This window comes from Mesoplodon bidens, assembly GCF_964165515.1.
Source record: "Mesoplodon bidens genome assembly, chromosome: 6".
Lineage (NCBI taxonomy): Eukaryota > Metazoa > Chordata > Mammalia > Artiodactyla > Ziphiidae > Mesoplodon > Mesoplodon bidens.
Genome location: NC_138162.1, coordinates 12,129,119 through 12,154,861, shown reverse-complemented (window position 1 = coordinate 12,154,861; position 25,743 = coordinate 12,129,119). Strand labels below are relative to the sequence as shown.

The window sequence follows — 25,743 nt, the reverse complement described above, 5'->3', positions numbered from 1 at the left end:
CATTTGTTCCTCACAGTACCCTGTGAGGTGCAAAGGGCAAATCAAGTATGGAAACTGAGGCTTATAGAAGCCAAGTGACTTGCCCGGCTGATACTGACTGGGCAGTGACAAAAGCCCTGTTGGAACTCAGGCCTTCTGACTGCGTGCTCCCAAGGCGTTCCACCCCGTTGCATGGCCTCTTATTTCAGAAGGCGGCGGGAACCAAGTTCGGTGCGGCAGTATCTGCAATGGCCACAAGGTGGGTCTGTTGCCCAGAAAGGTCCACTGTCCTCTGGGTGCCTGCGTCTTCCTTTTCTCCATCAATCTCTCCCAGTATCTGTCTTTACTTGCCTCTCCTTTTTTTTCCTCTCTCTCTTTTCTGCCCTTTTACTTCTCTCCTTCTTCTCCTTAATTTATTATGGGACTGAATTTTTTTATTTCTTACAGAGTTTTAGACCCCTGCTCTTAATCTAAAATTTAACAACATACATCAAAACTCATTTAGCCGTCTATTGAATTTCTCTCCTTCCGTGGGTCAGTGACCTGAGATGGAAAAGTTGTTTCCACTTGTGATATAAGATCTAAAAGGAATTTCACTTTAAATAGATTGTTCAGGAGATCGGGAATGGTCCTAGGAGCTCCACAGCCCTTTCATACCCATAACTGTGCCATGCGCCATCTTTAGTGGGGGAAATGGGCAAAAAAAAATTAGGTCTTTTAAGTTTTTGACTCAAGAAATATGTGAGAGCAACTGTTTCTTTGTGTGTCTATACAGGAATTTTGAGAACAAGTCTGATACGTGAGGCTGGTTTAGAAGAATCAGGAACTATGCTAAAAGAGATGGCTCAGTGGGTTTCTTAGATCAAATCTAAAGACTTGACCCTTTGGCTGTAGAATCCTGCCTGATGTGAAATGGAATTTCTGAACCATGGCTTCATTGGAATTTGTTATGTCAAACATAAAGCGAATGTGCTAGGCTTCAAACTACCTGTAAGAAAAGATATTATTACAAAAACCAAATAGTAATATCTGTCAATTAATGTAATCCTAACCATTTGCTATTTGGAGAAACAGAAAACTCTTTGGCATTTGGGGATATTTGCCCTCAGGGCATGTTTTTATTCACGAGCTTAAAAGCAGCACTAGTTTGAACTTCATTTTCCGCTCAAATCATTTGTGTAGTTAGTGTGTGTTTGGGTTTTAACTTCTGTGTTTGTAGTGACTTCATCAGTCTTTTTTCTTGATATGTTCACGGAAGCTTGTATAGTGTCTACACATAGTGAATTAATCCTTAGAGTGACTGTATGAGGTCATTTTATGGATGTGTGTACTGAAGGTTAGAGAATTGAAGAAAACTCCCAAAGGGCATAAAGTTAGTAAGGGATGGAGTTGAGATTAGATCCCAGGAATTTCAGACTCTAAAGTCAATGCTTATCATCATTGTGCTTTACTGTACCTGAGGGATTGAATGAATGGGACAAGAGCTACTTCCATTGGTCCACTTTTGGTGATATTTGTCATATAATGATGGGTAACTCAGTCTCTGTGTCAGTGTTGAAACTTACCTTTTGTACACTGTAGTTGAGTTCCATTTTCCTTATAACTAGACCCGGCTAGTTTTACAAGATGTCTTTCCTTGTTCCTACCGTTCAGAATTGGATTTCATGAGGAAGCTTCTGAGTGGGTACTCTCGTCCTCTGCATTGAACCCTAAAGTTTGCTGGTTGTTGCAAGGGTAGCAGTGGTCACTACCTTCTTGTTTTATTTTAATAAGTTCCTCTCCCTTGGTCCTTATCTGCATTTGAGTCCTCTGCTAATAATTTGCTTCTTGCATTTTAGAAAAATACTCTGATGGTAGAACAAGGATGCCTAATTCTATTTAGTAATCTTTGAGGGAGTGTGAGCCTGAACTGTTTGAATAAATTAAATAAAAAGGCTGAGAAATCAGATAGAATGTTGATTTGTTTCAAGTGGCTGTAAGTGCAGGCCTTGGGCTCCCACAGACCTTGGCTCTCATGCTGGCTCCGCCTCTGCTTTGTGACCTAAGGTAGGTTAGCACAGCAGCGTTGTAGAGAGAGAAAGAAGACGATGCCTTTAAAGTAGTGGCTGCTCTTCTGATGATATTATCATCATCCTTCACACACCAGTGCTCTTTTGGCCCACCCTGTTTTGATATCCTCTGCCCAGGTATCTGCTTTCCTTAAGTCAGTTCAAGTCAACAAGCATTTGTAGATTGCCTTCTATGCCAAGAATGTACTGTGCTCAGTACTGGGCATGCTACAGAGATGGGTAAAAAACAAGAATCACCCCAGACTTGCATTCTTGTGCTGGCATTGCCACTGAACAGTCTGGGTCCTTTACTTTAGACAAGTCACTTTACCTATCTAGGTCTCAGTTCCCCAGTACAATGAGGGTGATGATCCCTGCTGTATGCATCTCAGAAAGTCGTTTTGATGATTAAAGAAAATAGTAGATGTAGAGGTAGCTTGTTATCTTGAAACTTTTATGTAAATCTCAGGTTCTTGTAATCACTAACTGAAAAAGAACCATGGACTTGTGTCAGATTTCTTTATTTAGCAACGAGGACTTTGGGGTCAGGATCTCCTTAATGTACCAGGCCTCTTCCTACCCACACACTCACCCACACAGCATAACTCCAACCCTGCCACGCAGAGCTACTAACATTCAACCTCCCACCTGCACTGGACTTTCTGTGAGTCCAGCCCAGCAGGGATTCTGACTTTTGCAGGAACTTTATTTATTTTTTATTTATTTTTAAAATTAATTTATTTATTTATTTTTGGCTGCATTGGGTCTTTGTTGCTGCGCGCGGGCTTTCTCTAGTTGCGGCGAGTGGGGGCTATTCTTTGTTGCGGTGTGCGGGCTTCTCACTGCGGTGGCTTCTCTTGTTGCGGAGCACAGGATCTAGGCACGCAGGCTTCAGTAGTTGTGGCTCGCGGGCTCAGTAGTTGTGGCTCGTGGGCTCTAGAGCACAGGCTCAGTAGTTGTGGCACACGGGCTTAGTTGCTCTGCGGCATGTGGGATCTTCCCGGACCAGGGATTGAACCCGTGTCCCCTGCATTGACAGGCGGATTCTTAACCACTGCTCCACCAGGGAAGCCCCTTGCAGGGACTTTAAACCAAACTTCAGAATCAGCTCCTAATATTTCCTATCAGCAGCCTGTTTCCTACTCTTCTGTGTTAAATGGACTTTGTTTAAATGGCTCATTGTTTGCAGCACATGTTCAGAGAAGGAAAGCAGATAATAATGTTACAGCCACCCTTTATTAAAAAGACTTCACTGTGTGCCAGCCAGGTACTCTTCTTAGCTCTTTATGTGTTTTACATCATGTGATCCTCATAACAGTAGTTCTCATAAGGACTGTTGGGATTTTCACAGATGAGGACCCTGAGGCTGAGATAAGGCAGCTTGCCCTCAGTCACACAGTAAGTCATCCGCAGAGCCAGGACTCAAGCCTTGGTCTGTCCAGGCTCTTACTGGCCGACGGTACTACCTTACTCCCACCAAGGTCAACAGCCACTCTCATTCTTTCTCCATCAGTGTGGGCCACGACATCCCTGCCTGTTCCAGGGCCTGATCAGGGGCCAGCTTTCCCAGGGCAAGTAGCCCATGTTTTAAGAGAGAACCTTATCCAATTCCTGTGACAGATTAATGACAAGTGAGTGACCAAAGGAAAGGTGTTTTATACTAATTGTTACTTCTACCAAAATATCAAACTGGCATGTTCCAAGTCTCCACCTTCTCTCTAATTCAGGGTTTCTTAACCTGGGACTATGGATGGGCCTCAGGGAGCCCATGAGCCCTCTGAAATGGTGTGTAGAATGTTTTATTGCTGGGGGTGGGGTGGGGGTTAGCTTCTGTGCTTTTTTTGTGGGAACCATGGCTCTCAGGGGACATTCAAAGTGGTACTGTCTCTAACAGTGTTAAGAACCTTGTACTAATTGCAACGAGGTATAAAATTGTTTTTACCTAAACTACAAACTCAGCCTTAACCCAGGAAATTATTAGAATTTTTTCCTCCTTGAAAGTATATTTAAACAGAACAGATTTCAAATTTAATCGTCTTTGAAGGCAAAAATACCTCTGTGTGTGAAGCCGTGATTTCCACAGCCTTCTGATAGGAGTCAGCCAACAGCGGGTGTGATTCAGAGATCTGAGGCTGATTCCATAGCTTCTCTTCTTCTTGAATTCAGTTAAAATTTTAGTGGTAGAAGTAAGAGACAGACAAAATGAACTGTGGGGACTGTGTCTCTTCATTAAGTATTTTCATGCTTACTGTGTGCCAGGCATTAGGAATTTCACAGTGCATAAAGAGTTCCTGCCCTTGTGGAGTTTGCACATCCTGACCTGTGTACATCTTCGTATCATTAATGCTTAGCAAAGAACACTGCACATAGTGGGGCTCAATTATTGGATAAATAAAGTCCCTGCTTGCATCCTTATTGGGTTAAAAGGAAGGCCTTTGACTTTGATTTGTTCAACAGCTGACTGTTGCGATTATGTTCCAAGCATGGAGTTGGGCGCTAGAGGTATGGTGGTAAGCAAAACAGACGTGGCCTGTTTCCTAGTGGGAAGACAGATAATCAAGTAAGCACATAAATAAATAATTGTGAACTTGGACAGGTGCCATGGAGGATTTGGCTTGACGCTATGAGAATATATAATGAAAGACCAAGCCTGATAGGGGGAAGAGGGTGTCAGGGAAGGGTTCACTAAAGAAGTGATGTGGAGGGACTTCCCTGGTGACGCAGTGGTTAAGAATCCGCCTGCCAATGCAGGAGATACAGGTTTGATTCCTGGTCGGGGAAGATCCCACATGCCGCGGAGCAACTAAGCCCATGAGCCACAACTACTGAGCCTGCGCTTTAGAGCCCGCGAGCCACAAGTACTGAAGCCCACATGCCACGACTACTGAAGCCTGCGCACCTAGAGCCCGTGGTCCACAACAAGAGAAGCCACCGCAATGAGAAGCCTGCGCACCACAATGAAGAGCAGCCGCCACTCACCGCAACTAGAGAAAGCCCGCCAGGAGCAAGCAACGAAGACCCAATGCAGCGCCCCCCCCAAAAAAAAGTGATGTGGAGCTCTGATCTGAAAGGTGAAGAGGAGTGATCCAGGCACAGGTTTGCACAGGCAGAGGGACCAGGCTTGGAGTGTACGTTCACTTTGGTTGCCATTTCCATTTAGAAGACAGGTTGATGCAAAGGAGCCGGGTGGGTGGTGGTGGTGTGGGTTCCCTTCTCATTAATTTAGCAAGCATTTCTGGGCGCTCTCTGTGCATGCGCAGGGGACAACAGTGAGTGACACAGTTCTGACCTGGAGAAGGCACTGATAAATGGGACAGGCGGGCTGAGAGGTGCTGGTCTTTCCTGGGTGCAGCCTCATAAGGACACTTGAATTGATGCTTTTGCTGCTGATACCTCTCGTTCCTCATTCAGGCATCAGTCTTTTTCACAGCGTCTCCGCCTCAGAGGCAACCTGAGCTAGTTGACTCTGGTATGCAGCCACATGCTCCGGAAGTCAGGATCAGCTATGAACCCATTATAAGCAGTGTTATATTTGTTTATTTTTTGTTTGTAATGGGGTTGGAGGGGGTGGGGTAAAGCATTCAAGGGAAAGAGGGAAGAAGAGAGAGACCGAGAAGTGAGGCGGAGAATTGGGAAGGCAAGTCTCAGCTGGGAAAGAAGTCAGAACTCTGGACCAGCAAGCTCTGCATAGAGAAGTGAGCAGAGCTTTGTCTCAGAGAAGCCCAGAGTATGAGAATTATTTTTAAACAGCGTTCACTTTGTTAGCATAATTATAAATGTAATTCATGCTCAGTGTAGAAAATGTGGAAGCATAGGAAACACATAAAGAAATGCCCATATCCTATCACAGAACTGTAAGAACCAAATGAGATGACGTGTGAAGGGCCTGGCATGTCTGGAGCACTTATTACACACTAACTGCTGTTACAGTGTGAGGGAGAATCAACTCTTTTGCTCTGAAAATGAGACATTTATAATAAAGGATAATGAAAGGTAGAAAAAATTATTTTGTAATTAGCCTTTTAAAATGTATGTTTATGAGAAAAATGTTAATTCTTCCTTACCCCAGCATGAGAATGATAAGTTGAAGAATCCTGAAGATTTGTGAGAATGTTTTGAAGGATTTGGTGTCAGTTCTCTTTTTTATAAAGCACGAGGGGAGCCTTGTATCCCTGCTCTCCCTTGTCATTTACACAGACTGACAGCGGAGAGTACTGGGAGGAAATGTTTGCTGCCCACAAGCCTCATTTAGTTTCTGTTCCTCTGCTATTGACCTGTTAGGATTGTTTATAAATTTACTGATCACACAGTTGTTCTGTTTAGGTGCTTTCTTTGTGAATCACTTACACGCACGATAAATATTCACCCCAGCATTGGCCTTAAACCACAGAAGATCTAGGTTTAGGGATGTCAGTTTCCAGCTTGTGGCCTCACCCCAGGTGTTCAGTGGGCATCTTTCTATAGACTGCAGCCAGGGCATAGTGCTGCACGGCTCCTAGCTGCCTCCCCTCGGGCAGCGGCCAAACTCCAGGAGTAAACTCTGATTGAGGCAGGCCTGTAAACAGCCCGACGGGGCCGGGTGTCCACAGAATCAGTTGGAGAGGAACACCAGGCAGCTCGAGTAAGACAGAAAGGGAAGAATGGAGCAGGGATTGGAGATGCTGACATCACCTGCCGAAAACTTGGGCCTGTCCCGTCCCCTTTCTACAGCTCAGTATTTTATTCTGTAAACTAAGGAAGTTGGACTAGACTAACTCTGTGATTCCTAGGAACTGGGGGCTAAAAGTCAGATTTGTGAGTCAGCAGTGTAGTAGTTTGTAGTGATTGGTAAGAAAAAGCTTGAGAGAAAGAGGACAGTAGTTTAATGGGATGGAAGAGCAGCTAAATAGACCGCTGAGCAGAACTGTGTGTTTAAGGGCAGAGAGAATTGTGCCTGTTTACAGGCAGCACAGAAGGTGCTAGTTGAAAGGAAAGTGGTAGATGGTAGGACAGTGAGGTAGCTAGAGCTTGAACTTTGGATGACGCCTCATGGCCTGCGCTCAGATCCTGAACCTGCCGGTCGCTAACTGAGTGACTTTGGTCAAGTCACGTAACTTCCTTATATCTCAGTCCACTTGCCTCTAAAATGAGAATACTAATGCCGTACCTTGTAGAGGTGTCATGAGGTCACAGAATGAAAGCACCTGCAGCAGTGCTGGTATGTGCTAAAGAAATGGCCCATGAGGAGGAGGAGGAAGATGGACAGTCAGACCTAGAACTCAGGTAGGAGGGGTTATCTGTTGGGTGCTCATTCTGACTACTGGTAAAAACTTTAGCAGCCAGTTATCCCCAGCAGACCCATGGACATGATGGTAGTCATTGAGTAAGAATTTTAGGTCCTGGGCTCATGTGCAGGAAACACCACTTTCATAGTAACTTGGGATGCTCAGGTCAGCAGAGGTCTTGGTCTTCAGGGCAAGCCCTGAGGCACCCACCCGTTTCTGATACTTTTTAATTTGTGCTGTGCTTTATCCTACAGATTAGTCAGAAGAAGTTAAAAAAATATGAAAAAGAATATCACACCATGAGGGAACAGCAGGCCCAGCAAGAAGACCCCATCGAGCGATTTGAGGTTTGTTTACGGCCTAGGTGATGTGAAGTGCTTTCAGCCTTTCATTTTACGTAATTGTGCCTGTAACTAGCTTTAGTGAGTTCTTTTTAAAATTTAGTTTCACTATTTCTAGGTTCCAGTTTCAGTTTGAGTTTGCAAATGAGAAAGCAAGATTTGTTTTGCTTCAGACTAGCAGCCTAGTTTGTTACAGTTCGGTGGGCTTTTGTCACAGTTAATAAGAAGTAGCTGCTTGACAGTCACTTGAATTTAAGTATTTCTCTGTGGAGATAGAAAGTAAGCAGTTGTTGACTGGCAGCACGCTAGGACCGGCCACATCTCCCGTGATTCCCGTAGGACTCAGCAATTAGTTCTGAGGGTTAACCTGAGAAGTTGTCATTTCCGTCAGATTTTTATGTCTGTAACTGGTTTCTTTTTACCCATCAGCGGGAGAATAGGCGTCTACAAGAAGCTAACATGAGGTTGGAACAGGAAAATGATGACTTAGCCCATGAGCTGGTGACCAGTAAGATTGCACTGCGAAAGGACCTGGATAACGTAAGTCTGACTTGTCTGAAGGGATGGTTATATTGAAACACTTCTCCCTTAACCAAGTGAAATCCTGGAATTTTAGCGTTTGTTGTTCTAGTTAGTGTTTCTCTCTTATGATCCAACTTGCTCTTGTCAGTACTGTTCCCTTCTCTCCTTCAGGGATCATCGATGATGTCATTAAGCCCTCTTTACCACATTCTTCTCTCATGATACACGCAAACCCTGAACGCCTTTCCAGACATTGATTGAAAGGCGTTTCTGGCTATTCTTATGTTATTGCAATTGGCAGTAGCATGTAATCACTCTAATTTCCTTAACTTACCCCTAAGACAAGAACAGATTTTGTCACTCTGCACATCATGTGCCTGTTGGATAAGCATTGCCAGTTGTAATAAAGCTCAGGGCCTCCGCAGCTTGCAGTTACATCAGGAATTTCTGTTGGCAGATATTCTGTTTTTCTTTGCTTCTCCTAATCTTAAAAGGTTTGAGATGATGGCATTCCTGGCAGGGTGTTTGTCCATTTACTATACTACAGGCTTCCCATAGTGCACTCTCTCATTCATGGTTTAGGTCAGAGGTTGGCGAACGTTTTCTGTAAAGGGACAGATAGTAAATATTTTAGGCTTTGTGGGCCACATGGTCTCTGTTGCAACTATGTAACTCTGCCATTGGTGCCTACACAATAAATAAACGAATGCGCATGGCTGTGTTCCAGTAAAACTTTATTTACGAGAATAGGTGGCAGGCTGGCTTTGGCACTTGGACAAAGTTTGGCAGCACCTGACTTACGTTTCCCTTCAGGCTCCTAAGATTACTTTTCTGCTTGTTGATTTTCCTGAGGCTCTAGAGATAGGCTTAGGCTATTGAGGGTTTACAGGGGACCTAACATAATATATTGAACCCCTTAGGATCTGTGAACTTCACAAGGTCCTTGACAGCCACCAAACATGTATGAAAATATTGTGTACTACTGTATTTCTCTGGCAGTCTTTGCTTCATTAGATTCACCAAGTGAGTCACATGGCAGATGAAGAAAAAGAGAGATGGCAGTATCTACTGGTTCTTATTACTCCTCTTTAGAAGTAGAATAATGGAGTAAAATTTTGAACAGATCTGGATTCTACCATCAGCTAGTCTACTTTCAAGCAGAGTGAAGTGTGGGGAGGTGGAATAATAGCTGTGTCCAAGAGTATAGTGAGAATTACATGAATTGGTGTGTATGAAAAGTGCAGGAATTAGGCACAGGCAGTGTTGTTTTGCTCTGTTTGTCTGATTGTCAGCTATAAATAGCTGCAGGTAACTGGGAAGACTCCTTTTTCCAGTTTTTCCAGGGAGAGTGTTGCAAAGCCATTAGCCCTCAGTAACCAGAACCTGGAGATCCCGCTGCTTTTTGGTTTACCACAGTCTCCTTAGTTTGGAGTTTCCTCCCTGTGGTGCAGGTTCCCAGCATACCCTCTGATCTTCTTTGTAGAAACACTATGAGAATCATTCCCTCACTGTTCAGGCATTTCTGCCAAGTGAGCGGAGGGAGGTGGGTGTACACTGAGCAGGGTAATTGCTGAAGCAAAAATCACAGTGTGCACCTGTGATGGCTCTTCTAGCAGCTGTAGGTCATGCAGAAAGGAAGTGAAAAAGAAAAGAAAATGGGTCCTGTACTAGAGCTTTGTATTCTACAATGAAATTATATTAAGAGGCAACTTAAGATAAAATTCCAGGCAGATTTTTAGTTTGAGCTGCTGCATTTGCCAGTCTGATGGGACCAGAAGTAACATTGATGCTCTACTAGTTTAGGGTGGAAAATACACTTCTTAGGTTCTTGAAGCCTGCCTTTAAAGAAGGTAAGCCTTTTTTTAAGTTGTCTTTGCCTGGCACAGTAGTCAAAAGAGCTAGGTTACATTCCTGATATCAGAAGTGAGAAATAGTAAAAATAAGATGAATTCCCATTTACTCCACGATGCTTGCTGTATGTGACAGGCACAGTGAGAAGCACTTTGTTAAACTCTAATATCTCTTATCCTTACCTCAGCCTTGTAACATGAGCCCCATTTATGGATAAGGATTTTTTAACAATAAAGAAACTTGAGACTCAAGAGAGAGGAAGGCACCCAGGAAGAAGCGGAGCCAGGAATGTAACCCAGGTGCATCTAATTGAAACACCCAGGCCTTTTCTGTAATGCCACACTGTCTCCAAAATGAGTATGGAACAAGAAGCTATGGTTTGAGGTCATAACTACATCAAAAATATACTGACACCTAACAACATTTCTTAAGCACTTGCAGAGTTCTAGACACTGCTCCACATGCTGTGTACTTACTGTCAAATCCTCCAAACAACCCTTGTGTAAAGGATACAGTTACAATCCCCATTTCACTGATGAGGCCAAAAGAGGTTAAATGTCTTACACAGTCACACTGTTAGTGGCAGAGCCCTTAGACTGCAATCCAGCTGGCCTGCCGCTCTTAACCTGGCTCAGAGGAGCAGGAACCCTGTTGCCACTAGGGCTCAGGAATAGCAAACTGGGGTCCCATCGTCCAGCCATCGACAGTGCTGAGAAAACAGACCTTTTCACACTAAACGTTGAGTCCCTTTCCAAGTTAGTGTTCTCTCATATCTTTTGAATCATCAGGGAAAATCAGTTAGGTTCTGAAGTGAGGGCTGTGGGGTCCTCTCAGCGTGCTTTGGCTTCAGGGACTTAGATTTCTGAAAGAACTTCATCATGCCCTTTCACTCTTCCCTTTCTGCATCCCAGAGAAAAGCTCTCATATGTGGCTTATAGGATTTCCAGAACCCTCTTTGTATTTCCAACTGATTTTATTATCACTTTTGTTATTCCTCACCTGTCATTTCTGTTACTTATTTCCAACTGATTTTATTATCACTTTTGTTATTCCTCACCTGTCATTTCTGTTACTTGTCACAGAGCAGCTATGGAGAGATCCCTGGTCAGCTACTGAGTCCCTAGGTGACTCAATCCAAGCTTTCTCCTCTGTGAAATGGGAGTAATGCCTGGACCTGACATTAAGGCATTGGTGCTAAAGGCTGAGAGGGAACCTATGGAAGGTACCTGGCACAGGGCTGATAGGACCCCACCTGAGTCCCCTCTGGCATGGTTGCTCTCTACATTGAGACAGTGTAATGAGAGTGATGGACACAGACACAGGAGCCCAACTGCTGGGATTTGAATTCTGGCTCCACTGCATCTAGTTCTCTGGACTTGAGCAGGTTGCTAAACTTTCCCCACTGAATTACTTTGGTCTCTTTATCAAAAAATCAATTGACCTGGGCTTCCCTGGTGGCACAGTGGTTGAGAGTCCGCCTGCCGATGCAGGGGACACGGGTTCGTGCCCCGGTCCGGGAAGATCCCACATGGGCCCGTGAGCCATGGCCGCTGAGCCTGCGCTTCCGGAGCCTGTGCTCTGCAACGGGAGAGGCCACAACAGTGAGAGGCCCGCGTACCGCAAAAAAAAAAAAAAAAGAAAAAAAATCAATTGACCTGTATGTATGGGTCTCCTCGATTCTGTATCTGCTCCATTGATGTATACGTCTATCGTTAATGCCAGTACCACACTGTCATAATTACTCAGGTCATGAGAGTCCTCCAATTTCGTTGTTCTTTTTAAAAAATAATTTGGCTATTGTAAGTAATTTGCATTTCTATATAAATACTAGAATCAGTTTGTCAACTTCTAGAACTAAAAGCCTTCTGGGATTTTGAGTGGGGTTGTATTGATTCTATAAATTAGCTTGGGGAGTATTAACATCTGAGCAGTGATTGAACCTTCCAATCCATGAATATGTTACAATTTTCATTTATTTAGGTCTTTTTCAATTTCAGCATTGTTTTCTTAGTTTTCAGTTTACAAGATTTGCACATATTTTAATCTGTTATTAAGGGTAATTTTTTCTTTCTTTTTTTAAAATTAATTTATTTAATTTATTTAGTTTTGGCTGTGTCGTTGGGTCTTCGTTGCTGTGTGTGGGCTTTCTTCTAGTTGTGGCGAGCGGGGGGTACTCTTCACTGCAGTGTGCAGGCTTCTCATTGTTGCGGATCACGGGCTCTAGGTGCATGTGCTTCAGTAGTTGTGGCACGCGGGCCCAGTAGTTGTGGCTCGCAGGCTCTAGAGCGCAGGCTCAGTAGTTGCGGCACACGGGCTTAGTTGCTCCGTGGCATGTGGGGATCTTCCCAGAACAGGGATCGAACCCATGTCCCTTGAATTGGCAGGTGGATTCTTAACCACTGTGCCACCAGGGAAGTCCCAAGGGTAATTTTTTCTTAATTGCATTTTCCAATTATTTATTGCTAGTCTCTAGAAATACAGTTGATTACATGACCTTGTATCCTGTGACCTTGCTAAATCACTTACTATTCTTGTAGCTTTTTTGTTTATTTTTTAGGATTTTCCACATACACAATCATATCATCTCTGAATAAAGACAGTTTTACTTCTTTTCAAGTCATTCTGTCTTTTTTCCCTTGCCTTCCTGCACTGACTGGGACCTTTGGAACAATATTGGATGGTGAGAGTGGACCTCATCACCTTGTTGCAGATGTTAGCTGTAGGTTTTCCATAGATCAGGTTGAGGAAGTTCTCCTTTCTTCCCGTTTGCTGAGAGTTGTCATGAATGGGTGTTGAATTTGATCAGATGCTCTTCCTGCATCTGTTGAGGTGATTATTTGCTATTTTTCCTAATTCTGTTAGTACAGTGAAGTGTAGACAAACTGATTTTTCAGTGTACACAAACATTGCATTCCTAGGAAACGTGGGGTTTCTTTTTTTTTTTAAAGATTTTTATTTGTATTAAAGATTTTTGTGTTGCTAAGGGATATTTGTCTGGAGTTTCTTTAATGTTTTTGTCTGGTTTTGGTATCAGGGGAATGCTAGCCTTCTAAAATGAACTGGGAATTGTTCCCTCCTGTTTTTTAAGGACTTTTTGTGGGATTGTTCCTTGATTAAATCTTTAATTTAATTCCCTAGTGAAACCACGTGGGCCTGGAGTTTTCTTAGCAAGAAAAAAAAAATTTTTTTTTTTTTTCTTGCTGCGTGGGTCTTCGTTGCTGTGCACAGGCTTTCTCTAGTTGTGGCGAGTGGGGGTTACTCTTCATTGCGGTGCACAGGCTTCTTATTACAGTGGCTTCTCTTGTTGCGGAGCACGGGCTCTAGGCACGGGCTTCAGTAGTTGTGGCGCACGGGCTTAGTTGCTCCGCAGCATATGGGATCTTCCCAGACCAGGGATTGAAGCTGTGTCCCCTGCATTGGCAGGTGGATTCTTAACCACTGCGCCACCAGGGAAATCCAGCAGGAAATTATTTAATTATGATTTCAGATACGGAGCTATTCAAATTTTCTAGCTCTTCATGTGTACATTTTTTTTTTTTTTTTTTTTTTTTTTTTTTTTTGCGGTACGCGGGCCTCTCACTGTTGTGGCCTCTCCCATTGCGGAGCACAGGCTCCGGATGTGCAGGCTCAGTGGCCATGGCTCACGGGCCTAGCCGCTCCGCGGCATGTGGGATCTTCCCGGACCGGGGCACGAACCTGTGTCCCCTGCATCGGCAGGCGGACTCTCAACCACTGCGCCACCAGGGAAGCCCCATGTGTACATTTTTATACTTTGTGCCTTTCAAGTGATTTATCCATTTCATCTTAGTTGTCAAATATATAGGCACAAAGTCGTTGATATTCCCTTATTCTTTTAATGTTTATAGGATGGATCTGTTGAAGTCTTCTCTCTTTCATTACTGATATGGGTAATTTGTGTCTTTTCCCTTTTTTCCTTAATCAGTCTACTAACTAGAAGTTTATCAATTGTGTTGATCTCTTTAAAACCAAGCTTTTGGTTTTGTTGATTGTTTTTTCTTTTTCTTTTATTGATTTCTGCTTTTTATTATCTCCTTCTACTTTTCTTTTGGTTTAACTTGCTCTTTTTCTAGCTACTTAAAGAAGAAGCTTAGTCATTGATTTGGACCTTTCGTCTTTTCTAAAATAAACATTTAAAGTTATACATCTCCCTGAAGCACTATTTCAGCTACATCTCACACATTCTGATGTGTCCTGTTTTTATTTTCATTCACTTCTTGCGATTGCTTCTTTGATCTCTGAGTTAATTAGTAGTGTGTTGTTTAATTTTTAACTATTAGGGATTTGTCCCCGAAATTTTTCTGTTGTTGATTTCTGATTTAATTCAGTTGTCATCAGGGTACATATTTTTTCGGATTTTAGTGCTTTTAAAACATACTTATGGGGCTTCCCTGGTGGCGCAAGTGGTTGAGAGTCCGCCTGCCGATGCAGGGGACACGGGTTCGTGCCCCAGTTTGGGAGGATCCCACATGCCGCGGAGCGGCTGCGCCCGTGAGCCATGGCCGCTGAGCCTGCGCGTCCGGAGCCTGTGCGCCGCAACGGGAGAGGCCACAACAGTGAGAAGCCCGCGTACCGCAAAAGAAAAAAAAAAAAAAAAAAAAAAAAAAAAAAAACATACTTATGCTTATTCTAGGGCCTTCCATATTGTCTGATGGGTGAATGTGCCACATGCTCTTGGAGAGTATGTGTCCTGTTGTTGTCGGTGGGGTGTCCTGTCATGTCATTTCTGTCAAGTTGATTGACTTTCACGGATTTACTGCCTTTCTCTTTATTTGTTCTATCACTTACTGAGAGAACAGTGAGGAAATCTGTAACTCTGTGCACTTATCTATTTCTCCTTTCAGTTATGTCAGTTTTTGTTTCCTGTAATTTGAATTTATGAATGCATTTCAGATTTACTGCCTTCTTAATGGAGTGACTCTTTTATTGTTATGAAATGTCCCTCTTTGTCCCTGGTTAATACTCTTTGTTCTGAGATCTACTTCGTCTGATGTTAATATAGCCATTCTGACTTTCATGGTATTTCATGGTATATCCTTTTCCATACTTTTACTTTTAACATATCTGTGTCTTTATATTTAACATGGGGTTTTGTAGCCAGCATATAGTTGGATCTTGCTTTTTGAAATTTAGTCTGATAATCTCCTTTTAATTGGAATGTTTAGACCAGTTACATTTAGTGTAATTATTTATATGGTATATTTAACTCTACCACCTTGCTGTTTGTTCTCCATTTGTTGTATTTGCTTTTTCTTTCTTTTTTCCCCTTTTCTGCCTTCTTTGGTTTAGTTGGGTATTTTCATGATTTCATTTTCTCTCCTTTACTGCCTTATTTGCAGTTCTGGAGGACTCGGATCTCCAGAGCTCGACCCCACAGGTTCCAGCCACCTCAGCATCTCTGACCCCCTACCTCTGCCTCCTGAACCCTTTGAGGCATATGCTCTGTTTGGAACCCCTCACCCTGCTCCTTGGTCCAGAAGTGCCTCTAGGCAGAAAGCCAGAATGGTAGTAGGACCTTGCTTGTTTCCTTTCTCCCAGGAACCACAATTCTGCATTTGTTTTTAGTGTCAGCAAACAGTAGTTTTATGAATTTCGTCCAGTGTTTTGTTTACAGTGGGAGTGTAAATCTGGTCCTGGTTAGTCCTTCATGACCAGAAGCGGAAGTCTGGATTTGTGTTTATCACCAGATGTTCTCTCCTTATATGCTTATGTAAGTAGAATGACTGTGCAGCAAGTGTGGTGCCATAAGAGGACCCTGGTTGGTCAGTCCAGTGGCCTGTGTGCACCTTCCTATTGACACAGCCTTGAGAGTCAGCTCTTGGAGTGATGGCACAAATGCTGGGCTTAATGTTGAGAGACCTGGTTTCGGATTCCAGCTCTGCTACACGCATTGTGCAAGCTTGGGGAAGTCACTTCCCCATCTAAATTTTTTCTAAACTGGGGAGTCAGGATGGGCAAGGAAGACTCTTGAGTTCATGACCTGGCTGTCCCGTACTTCTTAGAATCAGTCTTATCTACCATGGAAGTGATGGTGAGTAACTGAGAGAATATAAGTATGTGCTGCAGGTTCCAAAGTACTGTTCAGAAGGTGTGAGCTGGGTCCAGGGGAGAGAAGGGAGAAGCGACAGGATGTTCTGTTGATTAAAGTAGAACAGAACCTTTGACAGGACTTTCTTCTTCTTCTTTGTTATTTCCTCTTTTGTCTGATTCTTATTTCCATTTTGATTGCTACTGGGGTTTGAACTAGAGGTGATTATAAGCCACTCACCAGAAAGGACACGGCTTAACTCCAGGACCCCATTTAATTGCACGCATATGCAGTTTGCCAGTAACTATTGGCCTTTTGAGTTGCATATCGTGCCATTCTCAGTTCTCCATTTAAGGCCCCAGCCCCCTGGAACCTATGCCTCGCAAAGAAAGTACGTCAGAAGATGTGGTGTAGTAGAAAGCAGAGGGGCTCAGCTATACTACTTTAGCTAGGTGACATCAGAAATGCTCTTTAATTTCAGGGAAACCACCATCCATTGTCAAAGGAGGTTGGATATAAGGAGCTGGCAAAGACCCTCTATATCTAGCGCTCTGTAACTAGGAGCTTCCACCTCCTTTCCTTGACTGCCTTCTAACATGCGACAGTCTCTATTCTTCAGTGTTATCCTTGGACTCTCCAGTGTCAGGGACTGTATTTGTCAGGTTCAGGTGTATCATTTTCACTTGGACCCAAAGATCTGCCCCCCAGACCTTTGCATGCTTTAGAAAAAAAACTGGGGTGGAAGATGGCCATTTCAGATAATAAAAGGAGAGTGCTAGGGAAGGGGTGCCTTCCTTTGTCAGGTGACAGTGAGAGCAAAATGCAGAACTTATTTGATGAAGCAGAGCAAATACTGAGAGTTTGGAAGAAGAAAACCAGAATTTATTATTACTGTTAATGATAATGACACCTACCTTTTATTGAGCATTTACTATATGCTAGGCACCGTGCTGAGTCCATTCCATGCCTTGTCTCTCAGATGAAGATCAGAGAGGTTCTCAAGGACTTGTCCAAGTGGCATACAGGGAGCGATGGGAGTCAAGACCAGGCTGTCTGACAAAGGCGAGCTCCCACCTACTGCCCCGCCCTGCCTCTGGGCAGGAGACCGGGCCGGACACTTGTGCATGAGTGTAGTCTCAGCGTGACCTTGGGCATATCACATCCCCTCTCTGGATCACAGTTTCCTCATCATCTTAAAATTGGATTGTTTTGGGTAATTCAGATGCCTTTCAGTTCTCACTTCTTGTTCTGTAACAGCACCTCTTAAATGTTCCAGGCTGAGGAAAAGGCAGATGCACTGAATAAGGAGCTGCTTATGACCAAACAGAAATTGATTGATGCAGAGGAAGAGAAAAGACGGCTGGAAGAAGAGTCTGCTCAGGTAAGGGGAGCTTTGCCCCTCCCACATTCCTCTGTGTCTTGTAAATGCTTGAGACCTGGGAGTTCACTGGTGGCTTCCTGTTGGCACCGGAGAACCCAGAGACAGCTGGCTTCAGTTTCTCTCCAAAGCCCTTTTGTATTTACTGTGAAAAGCATAATGGTTCTTAATAATTAAAATGTAGGAGGAGACAGGGGGGCAAAGCCCATCCTTCACTGGGGCAGGAGAAACTCTTGTGTGTCAGCATCTGAGTGTGACAGGAGGGTTATTAGCATTTCTACAAAAGGAAAGCAGACATCACATAACGTCTGGCTCTTCCCCTACCTGTCCACCGACATCTCCCCCACAGAGCAAACTCTGGAAGGCTTGTCCTGAGCACAGCCCCTGGGCGCAGACTCACAGCCATAGGAAGAGCTTTGGGTGCTGCGTGCCCCAGAGCAGGCGGGCTCTCCTTCACCATCCACCCTCTCGTCTCAGTCAGGCTGTCTGAGGTGAGAGATGGCGGGGCGCCTCCCACATAATCCATGAGGCACTGAAGGAGTGGCAGTCCTCCCGTTAGCTCTTCCTCTGCATTTGCTTTGTGTTATTACCTCCTCAGCTCAGGATCCCAGGTTGGGCTGCACTGACAGGGAGGAACTTCGGCAAAAGCCCCAAGCTGAAAGTACAGAAGTTTTGACTGTTCTCTCCTAGCATCAGGAGTAGGGTTAATGGGCTTCCCTGGCGGCGCAGTGGTTGAGAGTCCGCCTGCCGATGTAGGGGACACAGGTTCGTGCCCCGGTCCGGGAAGATCCCACATGCCGCGGAGCGGCTGGGCCTGTGAGCCATGGCCGCTGAGCCTGCGTGTCCGGAGCCTGTGCTCCGCAACGGGAGAGGCCACAACAGTGAGAGGCCCGCGTACCACACACACAAAAAAGAGTAGGGTTAGTAGTGCTGAGAGTGAGGAGGAAGGGAGGGGAGTTACCTCCAGTAGGTCAGGCACTTTGGGGAAAGCCCAGCGCTAAGCACGGAGTGCCAGAGCTTCGCTTGTATTTCCCTTAACGTTCACTTTTGCTTTTCTTAATGTACGCAGTTAAAAGAAATGTGCCGTCGGGAACTCGACAAGGCAGAATCTGAGATTAAAAAAAACAGTTCTATCATCGGTGACTACAAGCAGGTGGGTCCGTGCACCGTGGAATTGGGCCATGTTCTCTGGAAGCCCTGCTTGCCTGCACAAGATGTCTTCTCCACACCTACACGCTTCCCTGCTCGGCGACTTGCACTGACGAGTCCCTTCGCTTCACTGGACAAGTTACCGCACTGCTTTTCAACTGTAAAATAAGGGAAATCATCGCTCACCCAGAGAACTGTTGTGAGGAGTCCATGAGATTATCTTTGTGGAGCACCTGGCATAGTTACCTCACATAAGCAGGCACTTAATACATGGAAGCCCCCGAGTTCTTGGGAGCACTTCAGACTCATGATGTAGAACCACCTCTCTCCCCAGCGGGTTGCATTTTGAGAACATAACTGAATTGGTCTTGTTTCTTTCTGTACTGGGATCTCGTGCTGGCTCCTGAGTCTGGCAGTGTCTGTAAACATTGGCCATCGAGCGTGGCGCTGATAGGTCCCTGCAGGTCCTAGGCCAGTGGATGCGGGGGTGGGAGAGCCAGAGGCACCTCTGCCCGCCTGTCATCTCACACCCCCTCCTGCTCAATGCTGTCCCAGTTCCGCTCATCATAGTCCAGCTTCCACTGTAGAGCTCATCCCGAGCCCAAGTTGTGCGAATTATGATATTGCTGAAGAGATTGTCATTTTATATTATGTTTGTTTCTTCAGATTTGTTCTCAGTTGAGTGAAAGATTAGAGAAGCAGCAGACTGCTAATAAAGTGGAAATTGAAAAAATTCGGGTAAGTCCTTCTTTATCAAAGCGATTTTATACCACCTAGTTCATTTTATGGCTATATTCACAAAAAATTTGGGGAGGGGGTATTCTTTTTTTTTTTTTTAATAAACTACCACTATTAATAACAATACTATCTTTTAAAATATATATATATTTATTTATTTATTTTATTTTGGGCTGCGTTGGGTCTTCGTTGCTGTGCGTGGGCTTTCTCTAGTTGCGGCGGGCGGGGGCTACTCTTTGTCGTGGTGCGCAGGCTTCTCGTTGCAGTCCCTTGCTGCCGAGCACAGGCTCCGGGCGCGTGGGCTTCAGTAGTACTGAGGCTGGCGTGCAGCCTCAGTAGTTGTGGCGCACGGGCTTAGTTGCTCCGCGGCATGTGGGATCTTCCCGGACCAGGGCTCGAACCCATGTCCCCTGCGTTGGCAGGCGGATTTTAAACCACTGCGCCACCAGGGAAGTCCCCAGGTATTCTGCTTTGATTGCAAAAATGAGGGAAGCTGATGAGTACCTGACAAGGTGGCTGTCAGGACCTGGTTCAACTACTGACAACTGATATTCTGCCTCTTTCCTCTAAGCAGGGGATACAGATAAGACCAGAAGAGCTCTGGCATTAGATCTCAAAATACAGGTGTCCCTCTTCCTTACAAATTTGTATAACGTCCTCCTCCGCACAAACTTCACTTGTAAAAAGACAAAACAAAACACAGGAGCCCCAGGACTTCAGGTGTTGTCTGTGATTACTGCAGCGCCCTGCTGAGGTGGAAGAGTCCTGCAGGTGACAGGCTGTGCTTGAGGGTGGGGTGCAGAGGCCCGGTCACTCCCCACATTGTTCTGTAGCAGGGGGACACTCCCCTTCTGAGCTCAATTCCTCTTGCTGTAATGGGCCAAGATACAATGAGAACCTGAGTTTTTAACGTTTGCTTGCCAATTTGAGGGTTTTTGTAACTTGGTGCTTGCTTTCTTTATTATTAGAATACTTGTCAGATTTTACTGAGATGAGTAATTTACTGAAAGATACTTTACTAACATGTTTACAACTCAGTGGACAGAAACGTGGGGGAGTCCACGGCCATGTCTGCACAAACCAGCATTTTATCTGGAGCAAGATGATACCTGGCCTCCATCTAAGTAACCAGCAGTACCTATTTTTTAAACAAAATTTGTTTTCTGATGCTAAAACTAATAATAATGTTCATTGCAGAAAATTTGGAAAATAAGAGTAAAGGAGGAAAAAAAACCCTTATAATCTTATTACCCACAGACAACATCATCATTAACACGTTCGAGTGTATTCTTTCAGTCTTTATTCTAACATACAGAATTTCATTCACTCTAAGGCATTTTTTTCACATTTACATCTGAAATTGGGACATATTTTATAACTAATGGCTTTTTGTGGTTTAATTGGCAGAATATTTTCTTAGAGGAAAACGAAATGACGTTTCTTTCTTACAGTCATTGCCATCTTATTTTCATGAAATGTGGTATATCCTTGTAACTATACTTTAACGACATTTTTGTGTCCTAGTTTACCCAGCGCTTAAACATTTTTACCATGTTACGAAAAATTCCTCAAAAACTTCTGAGGCTGTGTACTTCCTTGTATAAATATAGCACATCCTATTTAATTTTTCCCAGTAGCTGGATAGTTTATCTCCCTGCCCCTTTTTTGGGTCTCTAATTCTGCAGTGAAATTCCTTGTATGTAAATCTGTATCTAGTCACTGCTTTTTCATTTTTTAGCCAAGGTTCCTAGAAGTGAGATGACTGGGTCAAGACATAAGAATATTTGTGTTGCTTTTGGTGTATCACACCAGGTGACTTTTCCAGTAGGTCACCTGCCAGTTTACAGAGAGAACAGAGTTTTTCAGAAGCTGTAGTGCTCAGCGGAGAAGCCATCTCTTGGCTCCCCAGAAAGGAGATGCTCACACCTTCATGTCTTCTTTGTCTCTTCACATCTGACATTCAATTTCAGCAAAACGTGGATGACTGTGAGCGCTGCCGGGAATTTTTCAACAAAGAAGGGCGCATAAAGGGCATCAGCTCAGCTAAGGAAGTTTTGGATGAGGACACAGATGAGGAGAAGGAAACACTCAAGAACCAGCTGAGAGAGATGGAACTGGAACTGGCACAAACCAAGCTGCAGCTGGTGGAAGCCGAGTGTAAGATCCAGGTAACAGCTGCCTCTTCGCCCCCGGCCAGCCCTCTGACCCTGGTGCGGCGGGACCCAGACCTGCACGGGGGCAGGATTTCGCTGGTGTGGGCTAGAAACCCCAGAAATGATCTTTATGGTTTGGGGTTTTTTCCCCTTTTAAACTTCTACCATAATCCTCATGGGAAGAAGCCCATTACTTGCTATTTACTAGTGGATGTTTAATTAGCATTTAGCCTGTCCTAACGATTGGACTTTCTCATATGAGAATTATCCGTCAAACCTGGAATCTTTCTGGTGGAGCAGAGAATGCATGATTTGGAATCACAGCTGCACCACCAGACTCTTTGACCTTGGGTTAGTTAGTAACCTCCTTTCACTTCAGGTTCCTCATCTGCCAGTGGAGGTGATGAGGGGTCACTCTGATAGTTTGCTTTGAGGACTGAAAAAGATAATGCACAGGAGGGCTCAGCACGATATCTGAGGGCTTCACAGATACCGGCTTTTATGCCCCCGCTCCCGTCACTTACCCAGCTTTGTGACTTTGGACGTATTACCTAATGTATCTGGGCCTCCTTTCCTTATGGAGAAACTGGGGCTTGTTTTGTTCATCTTTATACTGCATGGCTAGTTCCCTCAGCCCCGATGCTGAGCACAAGGTAGGCACCAGGCACAGTTTGCAGAAGGAATCAAGTTCAGGACTAAAGCATAAGCCCTGGTCTCCGTATCACACACGGTACCTGGGCGTCTGCTTCGCCCAGGCCCGGTTCTCGCTGTTGGGGCTGCACAGCTAGCACGTGGCCTCCGTGACCGTCCAGGGCGGCGAGGAGAGGCCTCACCAAGGACAGTATCTGGGCTGTAGTCCGAGAGTGAAAAGAGGTTGCCGCTGGAGAAAAGACAGAACAGTGAGCCTTCCTGGTGGAGGGCATGGCCTGTCCAGCAGCACAGAGGGAGGAGAGGGCCTGCCTGGAAGGGCCTTCAGGAAGTAGGGGTGGAAGTGGGTGCTGAGCTGGAAGAGTCTCAGCCCAGATTGTGAAGCATCTCGGATGTCTTGCTAGGGGGTCTAGGCTTGAAAGGCTCTTGCCGGAAATTAATGATGCACTCTTAGGTAGAACATTTGGTCTGTCTCCTGGTATGCAGTGGGTGGACGGAGAGGGAGACACTCAGGTAGGAGGCCGTTTTAATAAATAGACGAGGCAAGAAATGAGGAGGTCTTAACTAGGAAGTCTCCCAGAGCTTTAGGCACTCCAGATCTTTCTATGCCAGTTTGAGAACTGGGGGAATTTCCAGAGGCCTCTCAAGAGGAAATAGACTGAATTCTTGGCTTGGCTCGGCTCTGGGGAGGCAGTGTCATTAGCACTGGAGACCAGCATCCTCACGTACGTCGTTCCTCTTCCAGGACCTGGAGCACCATTTAGGCCTCGCCCTCAACGAGGTTCAGGCGGCCAAGAAGACGTGGTTTAACCGAACACTGAGCTCCATAAAGACGGCAACCGGGGTTCAAGGGAAAGAGACTTGCTGAGAGCAGCTGCTGCCTCCAGACACCTTCAGAAAACATGACACCTTTTGTTGCCTTCTTTGGCCAGATGTGTGATTCTGTGACATGTCCCAGGACCAGAATGTACCTAAGTCAGATCCATAGAAGCATGTGGGTAGGTTGTTGGACCAGAGCTCATGAAGCAGGCAGCCCATGCGGTAAGGCCCTCCTCACTCCTGATACTAACAGGCCTGCCGGCTGGCCTGCCACCCTGGACGTTCCAGAAAGTCACTCCTCCGTGTGACCTCCGGGCCTCTTCCCGGTTAGGTCAGCTCCTCACCCAGCCCAGCGGCTGAGTGACATTATCAGAGTCTGGGGATCCTTCAGGCCTTTGGTTTTTTTCTAAACCTTTAATCTTTTTTTTAAAAATACACATATTATTATATATTGGGGGAGGTGGGGCAGGGGATCGGTAGCTCAAATAATTATCTGCTCCAGTGCCAGCAGAGGGTCCTCCAGGTAGACATGGAGAAGCACTTTGTTTTAAATAGGAGGGTTTCATGGTTGTAGGTGAAGCCACCTAGTTTTGTTAAACTAACTCTACGATGCACAGGTTTTTGGTTTGGCATTATTCACATGTTTCTGATCAATTCTATGCAACTCTCATAGTTCCTGTTGTTTTTAGTGTTAGCTGCCAAATGACTCCGCAGTGCTGGGGTGGGTGACTTGACCGACTGTCGAGACTGGATTGATCATAACGTGGACGAATCTTATTTTGCTTAATGTGTCGTGTGTGTGTGTATATATAAATATCTTTTCCCAATGCACCCAATTGACAGTGTTTAAATCCCAGACTAGGACTGATCTGCACAACTTAATTATGTGGTTATTTTGGGCACTTAATTTCACTCAAGGTTTGTCGGGTTCTGCTCTCCACCCTGCTGTCACGAGAGCTGTGAAGAGCCCTCACTTCAAGGTTCTAGTGTTTTTGCACAACAGCTTGTACAAGTGAGAAAGACTCTGAGGTGTGTGCGTGTGTGTATGTGTGTGTGTAAATGTGAGGATGTGCAGGACACACATGCCAAGAGGCCCCCGTCATGCTGGCCTGTGTCCCTGCCTGCCTGGGCCCTCCCCGGAGTGAGGCTGGGTGCAAACCTCGCTGTTCAGATGGGCTGCAAGTTCTTGCTTCAGAACTATGGAATAGAGGTTTTAGCACCTTTTTTTAAACAAAATAACTTTAGACTTTTAATTTATATAGTGATATGCTGACAGGCTGTCTCGCAGATGACTTTGTCGTCTTCTCTGCGTGCAGTGTGGAGGTCGCTGGTTACAAGAGGCACTGGTTTGTACATAAAGACACCTGGGTTGTTTTGTATCTCTTTTCCTGTTGGCTGTATTAACGCTTGCTGAGGTCATCTGTGATCAGGGAGGTAACAAGCGGCAACCCCTGACCCCCAAACCATCCCCTCCACCGCTTTCTGTGTCTTTCTTGTTCAGTTACCAAAACAGCTGTAAGCCCATCTAAAACTAGGTGCGTGGACATTGTGCTAGGGTAGTTTCAGTGTGTCAACTTTATGAATTGAAATATAAACCAGTAAAATTGTATTACTATTTCTTTTGTTGGCTTTATTTTAACGGCATATTCATTAAATATTTTGGTACAAACAGCATTGCTTTGTAACAACCAGTTTTATCCTGATGTGCTCTTGCCTCCCTCCCACGGGCAGTCAGAGGAGACCACCCTCTGGGCTGACAAATAGGTGTACGTGAGCATTGGGCAGCGCCTCCCCGTACATCCATTCAGACACTTAACGAGCAGCTAATGTGCTCCAGGCCCGTGGGGTGAGAGAAGACACAGGCTTTGTCGCCTGGGAGGCCTGTGCCTTCATCGTGAGCATTGCCTGTCTTGGAGAAATAAAGTGAGACATGACCTGTGTATTTCGGGGTTAGGGAAGTCTTACAGGAGGTAAGGGTATGGTAAGACCTTGAAAGACAAAAGCATCTCACCAGGCAGAGATGGGAGGGGGAATTGCAGGCCCAAAATGTGAATGTGCAGGGGAAATAGCTGAAGAGCAGAAAGGCAGTCCGAGTACCCGAGGTCCAGTTATGCTCTGCTGGAACTTTCAGGGGAAGTGGTGGCATGGCCAGCAGGTACCTCTTTCCGAAAGCTCCTTTCTGTTCCCTGCTGGTCTTCCCGCACCGCAGCACCGTAGGGACGAGGCTCCCAGACCCTCGGCCGTCCTTTACCACCTCGCCCCCTTCTCTGCAGCAGGAAGAAGAGCAGTTGATTCCCCAACCCGACGGGCCCCTCCTTGCTTGACCTGCCCTCCAGGACCCCCTACACCCAGCCTTTGGATGGAAGCGGGCTGAGATGCAGGCCATGAAGAAGGGAAGGTGGTGAGTGAGCCCCGCCCCGTCTTCCCTCCGCTGAACTGAGGCAGGGCAGGTGCCTGGCAAGGGGCCCGGCCGTGACAGACGCTCTGCAGAGGCCAGGACAGGGACTCCGGAGCACAGTTGGGATCCCTTTGCCGCTCACAGACGAGAAGGCATATTTCTGGGATCCACATTCCTGGCCAAAAAGGGCCAGAGTCCAGACGGGCCAGCCTGCTCCAGGCTTTTCCAGTCCCCAGGGTCCCAGTGTTCCGGAGTGTAGGGACTCTGCAGAAATCCTCATCCCAGCAGCTGTGCCCTGCCAGGAGAAAGGCGCCCACAGCCAGTCAGCCTTGGCACACGGGCCTCAAGTGACTCCGGGACATCCGGAGAGAACGAGCAAGCTTCGCCTCGGGTGAGGGCGGGACTGGAC

General features: G+C 45.4%; 1 protein-coding gene across 4 annotated transcripts in view; it reads left to right on the top strand.

Annotated features, from left to right (window-relative positions):
• Nucleotides 1-24,624, top strand: part of RABGAP1 (RAB GTPase activating protein 1) — a 152,968-nt gene extending 128,344 nt beyond the window's left edge. For all 4 annotated transcript variants that reach the window (XM_081236283.1, XM_081236284.1, XM_081236286.1 and 1 more), the window contains 7 exons: nt 7,546-7,638; nt 8,062-8,172; nt 17,328-17,432; nt 18,499-18,582; nt 19,245-19,316; nt 21,287-21,484; nt 22,863-24,624. In XM_081236283.1, coding sequence (XP_081092409.1) covers nt 7,546-7,638; nt 8,062-8,172; nt 17,328-17,432; nt 18,499-18,582; nt 19,245-19,316; nt 21,287-21,484; nt 22,863-22,985 — 786 coding nt within the window. In that variant the 3' untranslated portion in view covers nt 22,986-24,624. The remainder of the gene's footprint in view (nt 1-7,545; nt 7,639-8,061; nt 8,173-17,327; nt 17,433-18,498; nt 18,583-19,244; nt 19,317-21,286; nt 21,485-22,862) is intronic.
• Nucleotides 24,625-25,743: the final 1,119 nt, after the last annotated feature.